This window comes from Oryza glaberrima, chromosome 3 (assembly GCF_000147395.1).
Source record: "Oryza glaberrima chromosome 3, OglaRS2, whole genome shotgun sequence".
NCBI classification, from domain to species: domain Eukaryota; kingdom Viridiplantae; phylum Streptophyta; class Magnoliopsida; order Poales; family Poaceae; genus Oryza; species Oryza glaberrima.
In genome coordinates, this window is record NC_068328.1 from 28,582,759 (window position 1) to 28,592,301 (window position 9,543).

The 9,543-nt window shown below is 45.4% G+C and overlaps 1 protein-coding gene across 2 annotated transcripts; it reads right to left on the reverse strand.

The window, feature by feature from the left end:
• Positions 1-1,081: 1,081 nt before the first annotated feature.
• LOC127765837 (65-kDa microtubule-associated protein 7-like) lies at positions 1,082-6,464 on the reverse strand. Of its 2 annotated transcripts, XM_052290796.1 has the most exons (12): positions 6,234-6,464; positions 5,929-6,135; positions 5,276-5,572; positions 4,027-4,287; positions 3,200-3,418; positions 2,937-3,092; positions 2,684-2,843; positions 2,419-2,570; positions 2,238-2,325; positions 2,058-2,131; positions 1,879-1,953; positions 1,082-1,690 (listed from the first exon to the last, which is right to left on the reverse strand). In XM_052290796.1, the coding sequence occupies exons 1-12, from the start codon at positions 6,369-6,371 to the stop codon at positions 1,334-1,336; spliced, it is 2,184 nt and encodes a 727-aa protein (XP_052146756.1). In that variant the 5' UTR covers positions 6,372-6,464; the 3' UTR covers positions 1,082-1,333. The 2 variants fall into 2 exon arrangements, with proteins under 2 accessions (XP_052146756.1, XP_052146757.1); XM_052290797.1 differs by lacking the exon at positions 5,276-5,572 and having other exon boundaries at positions 6,234-6,460.
• Between the last annotated feature and the right edge of the window lie 3,079 nt (positions 6,465-9,543).

Below are 9,543 nucleotides of genomic sequence, written 5' to 3' on the forward strand. Positions count from 1 at the left end.
TTAGACATATAGCCGATAGCTCAAAATCCTATCGCAATCGATTGGTTTATAATGGATTATATTATTGTGATACTATATTACCATCAGTCGATTGTCTTTATATCATTATTTACTCAAGTATCAGAATCTACATTAGACATATAGCCGATAGCTCAAAACCCTATCGCAATCGACTAGTATCAGCATCGGCTGGAATTAATTAATCCATTGGCTTGTCAGCGGATCGGCTATTTGATTTGCTGTTTACATATCTTGTCAGTTGCAGGATCAAACTGACTGGAACGTCCGCATATCATCAACCTTTGGACCTGCACTGGAGCTAAGTAGATCTCCCAGGCCAGTGTGTGTTTTTCGCGTCAACAAATGCTAGTTCACAAACACTCACAATATGCATGTCGTATATGCGGACTACCATACAATATGCTACTAGCCCACTACTGACAACCCATCTCCCTCTCCACCTTGTCGTCCCCAATTACAACACCGCCCGCACATGAGGCATGAAAGGACCATGTTGCCACTCTATGTGATCTCTCAACAACACTATTGAGCTCAACCTCCTTGTGTCACCCACACCTCTTGCGGCCGATGGTTCCACCAGTCTCCCCTCCCGCCTTTGACCTTCTCCAACCTAATTGATCAACGCACGTTTACTCCATCGTCAACCCTGTCTCCTGACCCAGCCAACGGCACCGTTGCCTCCTCGATATTACCCATCACTGATAGGTCACTTCCACGATCATCTCTCTAAGCCTAGTCCTCTCCCCCATAACCCTACCACGGAAATCCTAATCTATCGCCACGGCAGATTATATCAAAAAATAATACGCTCTTTATATATACTGGTATTAAAACATATTTACAACACCAAATGTATAGTAGTAGTAGGATTGGTAAGAAATCATTGGGGTCATATGACCCAAATGCCTCGCCGTAGGGGAGTCCAAAGCAGGCGGATGCCATCCGCCTCAGCACCATGGGGCGGTGCGCGTGCCGTGGCCCGTGATCACGGCCATTGGAACCCCGGCCTTCGCACCAACTAGGATGCAATTAATTGATCCCATTTTATGATAGATATGATAAGGACATAACCACCTCTCTCCATTACCCACATAGAGTACTTCAATTACTATACATAGCGCATATATATACACCGTACGTTGTACTAACCGTATCCGGTACAGCATTCTGAAATAAACCAATAATCAAATCCGCCGTCACAAACGAACCTTCTAGAAGCTTCCGAGCGGTACAAAAGGGAATAAAAGTGCATGTGTTTCAGGACAGCTAGCTAGTGTCGTGTTATCTACACGGGCCCACCTAGCTACGCGCTTCATGACATCATCGACGACGACAAACCGCCGCCGCCGCCGCCGCCCTTGGACACGGCGACGTAGTTGAACGGCGCCGCCGCCGACAGCCGCCTCGCACCGCCGCTCCTGAAGAACTCGCCGCAGTGCCCCGCGCCCGATCCGGCCGCCGCCGACGACCGCGGCCTGAAGGGATCAGCCGCGCCGCCGCCGCTGCTCCCGCTGGACCCGCTGCTGCTGCGCACCGACGGCGGCGCGGCGTCGACCCTCTTCCGGCTCATGTTGCACGGCTCCGTCGCCCTGCCGAAGCTGCTGCCGGGCCTTTTCAGGTGAGGCATCGCCTCTTTCTCGCTGAACAGAGTGCGCAGCTTCTTCTGCTCCTGCATCAATGCAATTTTAATTCCAGTGAGTTCGTATAAAACGCAGAATTGTTTGGTAAAATTTCACGCGAAACTGTTAAATGCTCATAAAAGATCGAAAGGAGTTCATAGTCCAAATTCTCAGCCTATACAGGGGTATGGGCCTGAATTTGGCCCATTGAAAAGAGGCCCAGTAAGATTGTAATTACCCGGAGGCGCCTCCTCTCTTCTTCCTGCCTCAGCCTGGCTTGCTTGTGCTCTTCCAACACGGCGACCAAGCGAGCCTTCACATGACAAGAAATGAAACAATTTCATCAGCTGCTACGTGCCTATGCCTATGATATGTCAATCCTGATGTTTGTGTACTAGGGTGGAGAGAAAAGCTTACCCCGTCAAACAGAAAAGGCTTGTTTCTTTCGGTCTCCCAGACTAGTGTTCGACTCATCAGGTGGTCGATCATTGCTGTGGATTAATAATCATCAATGGACTATTTCAACCCCCAAACATCTTCTCAGTTAAATATCTGATTCAAGAAAGGGGTTAATTGAGATGTTTTTTTTAAATGTACCTGGAATCTTGTTGATGATAAGCCTTGCCTTTTCGGCGCGTTTCAGGTTCAGACGCGCTATTCTTCCAGTATTGAATCTGTTCTCGTCCTGAGACCATAGATCACTTGTTTTCAGCTATCTTCAGGTCGAAGAAGATATTGGTCAATGCATTCAATTCACATTTGTAGCAATTGGCCTTACCAAATTGTACTCCTCGAGCCATTTCTCTTCCTCACACGCCAGCAGCCACTTGTTGATCTTGTCCATGATTTCTTTCCTGGACTGCTGCTCCTCCTTCGCCTTCGCGATCTGCTCGTCGATGCTGGCCATGAGCTCAGAAGGATTCACAAGGCCTAACAAGATGACATTAACAACAGAAACATGGTTAAAAATCATCTCCCATCTGACATACATCTCGTCAGTAAGTGAACAAAGAGCTAGCTGGTCTGAACTCTGAACTTCTTACCAGAATCAATCAACGCGATGGACTTCTCCGGCACAGTGCTGGTGTCAGGCTCGACGTGCATGCTCCTGCAGATGCTCTCCAGCTCCAACCTCCTCTTGAGCACGAGCTCCTTCATCCGGCCAGCCTTGAGCCTCGTCAACCTCTCGACCTCCTCCTCCGTCTGAACAATGCAGGCGAGACAGTGAGCTGATCAGTACTGACGCTGCAGATACAAATCTGCAAATACTGCATCAATCAAGCAATGGCAATGTACCTTCTTGATGGTTGCGATGGACAGCACGCCGGAGGACAGAGCCTCCTCCCTCGCCGGCCTCAGAACGGCCGTCGCCTTCCTGAAGCTCCGCCGCTCCTCCTCCGGCAAGTCCATCAGGTCCCAGAGCTCGACCAGTGGCAGCACGGCCTCTCGCAGCTGCGACGAACAAGTGCCGATCAGTGTCAGGCCGTCTGGCAAATCAACCAAATCGCAGCAAGAAAGCATGGATGAGAGTGGCTGATGCTACTAGCTGGAGTAGCTACCATGGCTGCTCGCTTGGTCTTCTCCGACGTGAGCATCGCGACGACCTGGGAGAGGCTGGCCAGCGTGCTGTCGCTGATGCTGGTGGGCTTGCCGGGATCCGCCGTCTCGTGCAGCCCCGGGTGGACCTCGTTGACGATGGCGATGAAGTCCTCGCCGAGCACGTCGCACAGGGAGTGCACCTCGGTGACGTGCTCAAGAACCCTGTGAAGCCGGTCAGACTGCAGCCACAGCCACAGACAGAATCATGCCGTCAGATTGTCACTATCGAATGCAGATGTCGCAGATGATTTTCCTTTTAATTGTGAAAGGGGATGCCGAAGATGATTGATGCTGACAGTGATCAGTATACTAGCACTTCTCATACATATTAATGATTAATTAATTAATGTCAGCTAAGTTTGAGAATGGCTCGTGGATATCTGGGTTTAATCGTGGCAGTCCATACTCCAGAATCATAAGATCCTCCCGGAATGTTCGCTAGCTTTTCAAATCACTGCAATAATGGCTAGATTTGAATGGACAAGTGAACCAACACAACGGCATGAAAATACAGAACAAGGCCTAAACTGATTTCCTACTAACTAGTTGTTGGCAGGTCTGTCATACTCATATATGGATGAAACATGATTAAAACGCATTATTTCAATTAGTACCTGTCCTACTCCTGAAAATCAACCTGATGGCATTTTTGAAAAGGACATTGGTTATGGTTTCTTTGCATCTAAATACCTCAGATCAGTTATAACCAAATAAAAAGAAAAGAGTACTGAAATTCTGAAGTTTCAGAGGCGTGTGTTGTTGTAAAAAATAGGATGAGCTACAGTACCTTCTCTTTCTGAAGACTCGACAGGCGTGCTCTGTACTCGTTGAGCCTCCTGATGGTCAGATCATGTTCATCGAACTCACTGGCTCTTGGGGAATTGTCATAGCCGTAGCTCCTCCCTGAGATTTCTGTAGATATCTTGTCGATTTCTGATCGGATGGCAGTGAACTGTTTGCTCCGTTCTGCTTTCATTGCCCTCAGCTCTTCCAGCAGGTTTGTTGCTGCTGACACCCGGTCGTTCAGCGACATGGTCCATTTGTTCACCTAAAGGAAACACCACAATAGTATACCAGCCTGAAATTAGTAATCCAGGTAGAAGCTAACTTCACCAAACAAATGATTTCCGCTGCCAAATTGATAGCTGTAATTACAATGTACTTGTTAACCTGAATGTCTTTGTTGATTACAACGGGTGCTCTACCTAGTACTACTTGTACTGATTTTTGGAACACTAGACAATTAATGGTTGTAGTTTAGAAACTGAAAATTATTCATGCAGGCGATACAATGAGAAATTTTACGGTTCGTGAGAAATACCTCGAGGTACCTAAAATTTTACACTTTGGTACCTCGAGATACTTACTACTGAAAGTATTAAATTTTTAAGCTAGAAAATGTTGTTGGAATTAATAGATGGGCTAAGGCCCATTCGAAGATTAATTTTTTGGAAAATCACAAAAGCCCACCTCATGGGATGGCATGTATGTGGAGTTTAGTACCACCTTGCTTATTCTAGGAGAGGGAGACCTCCTTAAAAGGGAGGATGTCCTTCTAGCCACTTGAAGCATGTGTGGTGGAGAGAAGAGGGGAAACACACGCGCGCTTGCTTGGCCTGGCAGGGCAGGCGGCGCGCGTGCACGACATTACGCGTCGAACGGTCCGCAAAATTGGCTCCTCACCCTTGCGCAGATGCAGCCTCCTTTTGCAGTTTTGTTTTGCTACGAGAAATTCGGATTTGTTTTGTTTTGGAAATATTTCGAAAAATCCGGTACATGAAAACGGCATGGAATCCGGATAGGTTACGCGCGACCTTTTGCAGTTTTGTTTTGCTACGAGAAATTCGGATTTGTTTTGTTTTGGAAATATTCCGAAAAATCCGGTACATGAAAACGGCATGGAATCCGGATAGGTTACGCGCGAATTATCCGGTTCGGTTTACGCGGGCGCCCTGATCAGGCGATCTATCTTTATATAAACCGAGCCGCCGCCTTCACGCAACACACGCGAAATCAATCTAGGGTTTGCCTCCTACTCTGTACTGCGCCATCGCTCGTAGACTACTCCATCCCGCTCGCTGGCGTGCACTAGCGATCGGGAGAGCAGGTCTCCGGAACCTCTGCCTTCGACGTCCTGCACCGGGAGAAGGCGGCAATAAGGTTTTTGGGAAGCGCTTCGCGCGACTGCTCCCTGTTCGTCCGCGACGGCTCGCCTTCCTCTCCGCTCGCGTGCTTCGCACCTTCGTCGACGCTTGCAACCGTGAGTAGTTCCTGCCGAGCAACTGGTGTTTCCGCCACCTCGGTACGTGTTCGACATGTTGCGCATATTTGATCTGTTCATATTTTATTGCTTAGTTTACATATGTAGATCTAATGATGCGTTCAATCTAGTTTACATCTGCAATGTTATGATTTATTTATGGAATAAGTTAAATCATTATGTGCTTATAATTTCAACAAATGTAATATCTCCTGATATTTTCTCAAGGATGGTAAAATTACCCCAAAACTTAATATTTTCGGATATCAGGTATCTCGAGGTAAGTACTTTCTCAAGCACCGAAAAAAGTCTCACTATTCATACATGGACATGGGTGAAGCTCTGAAAGACTGAATCTAAGTAAACATTTTGATTATTTTCGGCTTGTATGTGATGTTAAAACAGAGTATATGGCTGTTCAAATGTTACCTTGAGCTGCGGGCTGCTGTCGGCGCCGAGGGCGGCGGTGAGCGCGGCGATCTCGGCCTCGCCGGCGGCGAGCGACTGGTGCAGCGACGCCCGCTCGGCGGTGGCCTCGTCGACCTTGCGTCGGTACACGCGCATGCACTCCATCTCCAGCTCCCGCACCGTCCGCTCCCTCTCCTCCCTGCTCTTCCCTATCTCCCCCCACAGTTGCTGCAACCAAAGCCAACCTCCACACCGTCAGCTAGCCAAACCACACAGCTTGCGTACGCGCCCGCAGCTCGACGCCGGCGAGGAGAGGCGACCCTCACCCTGAGCTCGGCGAGCAGGGCGCCGCAGCCGCCGGCGGCCTCGGCGCCGCCGCCGCCGCCGCCGATTCCGTCGGGCCCCGGCCATGAAAGCGGCATCGCCGGCATGCCGTACAGGAGCTCCGCGGCGACTTCTCCCATGGCGGATGGCGAGCGAGCGCGCGCACGCTTGATTGCGAGGTCGAGAGGGGTTCTTTTCGCGGTGAAGAGGAAGATGGCGGGAGCGGGAGACGTGTTGTTGGTTGGAGAGAGCAGTATATATGGAGTAGGTCGGAGGATTCGTGTGGCTGGGCCCACTTGCAGTCACTGTTGGGAGGGGGAGTGGGGCCAGCGAGTCAGTAGTAGAAGCCAGTGGCCACGGGTACACAGAAGGTACAGGTGTGGCCAGCCATGGCCGTCTGCATGATTAATTCCATGTAGGCCAGGCCAAAAAAAAAAAGGAAAAGAAAAGAAAAGGAGAATTAGGAAGTAGCCTGGCTAATAAGTCCGGGGTTTTCGTTTTATGCTTGCTTGTGCTGCAGGTTTTGTGTCTGTCTTACATGTCTAAATAACTCTGCAGTTAGCACGACAAAAGGACACACACGAGTCTGTCATGCAGGATTGTTATTGACACTGAAATTAATTAACGTTTTTATTTTTTTATTATAAGAACGAGCCTGCAAAGGAAGATGTATAGATGAAAAGAAAGTACAAATTAGTCAAATGATGGAATGAGAATGACCGATGCATTTGCACCGAAAAAAAACAATTAAATAGGTTTGCACATCAGTGTAAATCAGCAGTGTAGTATTGAATGGCAACAAGGGTTTTCATTTTCAATCGGTTCGAAACCCTTTTCGATCCGTTCGGCCTAACGGGAAGATGTTGGAACGTTCATTTCATGCATGGGAAAAACGTAGCTAATTGAGAAAGAGACCATCTTTAAAAAAAGGTGTCGGAAAGAGACGCCTATCGTATCGGAGATCAAATTCATATTCCCATATACAATACAGTAATATATATACACATGTATACTTTGATTGATAAAGCATTCGATGATTCGTTTAGTTCTGTTTAATTAGTCTTTTCCATTAGGGTTTTTGGGGCTTTGCATTAGGTTAGCAAAAGAAAGGGAGAAGAAGCATCTTGAGGTCAACTACTACTAAAAATCGACCACACACCTAATGGTTATGATTAGGAGTTGGGGAGTTGCATGGTGTGGTGTTCCTATGCTTTTGTCTCATCACAGTGGTTGCATACATTGGCTCCAAATCATCCATGGGTTGGTGTGTCCCAAATCCTATCCTAAGTTCCTAACCCCCAGCCTAGCTCCTAATTTTAATTCAAATATATGTTGCATACATATTTTTGTCTTAAACAGGTTTACACTTAACTATGCTTGCTTGTGTGGGACCTAAACATGATGCAAACATTCTAACAGTCCAAATCAACTAGGGGCACAATGGCACATAGTTTAAGCTCAAAAGAGAGTGTGTGAAGGTCGCATCCAGCAGAGAGAGAAAATGTATGAGGAGAAAATGACCTCTTAACAGATAAATTGACATTCTAAAAGAAACAGATAGATTGCACAGAAAATTTCCATACCAGATAAATTCGCTGGCTGATTATGAAATTGACAGTTAAGCAGGTCGAACAAACGTAAGAAGGCATGACAGAGAAAAAAAAAAGGCAAAATTGGTTATATAGCATCAAAAGTTCACGTTTTTTGTTTTATAGCATCGAAAGTTACCGGTTCACTTTAATAGTACCCAAAGTTCACCCTGTTCCCATTTTTAGCACTTCCGTCAATTTTTCCGTCCGTTTTGATCGTTATTGATCCAGCCACACACACGATATGACATTTCTACCCCTCATTGATATGCATTATACTTGTACTTATGAGGAGTAGAAACGTCATATCGTGTGTGTGGCTGGATCAATAACGATCAATACGGACGGAAAACGATCGAGAATTGACGGAAGTGTTAAAAATGAAAACATGGTGAACTTTAGGTGCTATTAAAGTGAACCGGTAACTTTCGGTGCTATAAAACCAAAAACGTGAACTTTCGATGCTATATAACCAATTTTGCCTTAAAAAAAGATTGTTGAGTTTAGACATCCATGATATGCTCCCATGCATATACATATTCCTGAACAATTGCTCCTACTGTAGACTGTACCTAAAAAAACTTGAGTATGTAGTTTTGGCCCGAAGTTGTTTTTTTTTTCTTCTCTTTTCTCTTTTACGGCTTCTGTACCAAAAAAAAAAAAAACTTGAGCCTGTTTCTCCTAATATGAAATGGTAGTCGCTCGAGCTCTTTTAAAGTGCTCTTCCTTAAACCTAACAACAAATTCAAAATCTAGACCATTAATTTTTTTATTTGCGTTATATAACAAAACATATATTTCCTCCTCCCTATTAATAGACCACAGAAAAGAACTCGTGTCCACAATTATCCATTCAATCTAACCACGCATGCAAAAAAAAAAAAATAGTGTATACAAAGATGATAACACTCTAGCACATTAGTATGGACCAATATGTCAATGATTTCTATTTAAATTTGACTTATTAATGACATCTCTGAAAATTCAAAGTAAATACATGACACTAAGATGTATCAAAACTAATTTTAATTTTACTTGACAAGTATACATGACAACTGTAAATCTCAAATTTCTGAATATGCGAAACAGAAACTAAATATGGTTCGAATCTCAAAATATTTTACGGCCGTTTGATTAAATAAATTAATAGTGGATAGAAGGTATAGTACTACTGCACAGGATCGTCGTCCGTGTACATGCCCAATCAATTTGTCGAATTGTCACTGTGGCAAAGGATATATGAGAGCGTTGACGTGGAACAACCAGGTAGTTGGCTGATTGGTGCCAACACGGCAGGAAGAAATTAAAAGTGAGCCGAAACCCAAATAATCAAATATCCAGCGCGAGAGAGAAAGCTAGCATAGCTTTTCAAGTTTTGACAACACCATAATGGTTTGGTGATAAAAGACGAGTCGCTCGAGCATCTTTTCAAGATCCCCGATATAAAGCTCAGTAAAGGTTTGCTCAGTGCAGTTGCGTGTGTATGGGCTAGTTTTCCCAAAGAGAAATTTTATGGGTACTTCTAGATACCTAAATTTACATCTTTTCGAACGCGCAAAAGAATTACACGTTAATATATTAGAAGAAATGAGATTTTGTTACGCAACACAATCAACTAAATTTTACACTAAATATTTTTTGGTATCTCGAGGTAATACATGGAGGTACCAAATTTTACACTTAGTACTTTTTTAAATATGGTAAAATTACTCTTTCTCGAAAG

Bases quoted from the DNA above. Each gene is read 5' to 3' on its own strand.
- LOC127765837 (XM_052290796.1), bottom strand. From the start codon at position 6,371: ATGGGAGAAGTCGCCGCGGAGCTCCTGTACGGCATGCCGGCGATGCCG. The intron at 5,573-5,928 runs GTAACATTTGAA...AAATATGAACAG, and splicing joins ACAGCAGCCCGCAGCTCAAG to ATCAAATATGCGCAACATGT. The intron at 1,954-2,057 runs GTAAGCTTTTCT...TGTCATGTGAAG, and splicing joins AGCCTTTTCTGTTTGACGGG to GCTCGCTTGGTCGCCGTGTT.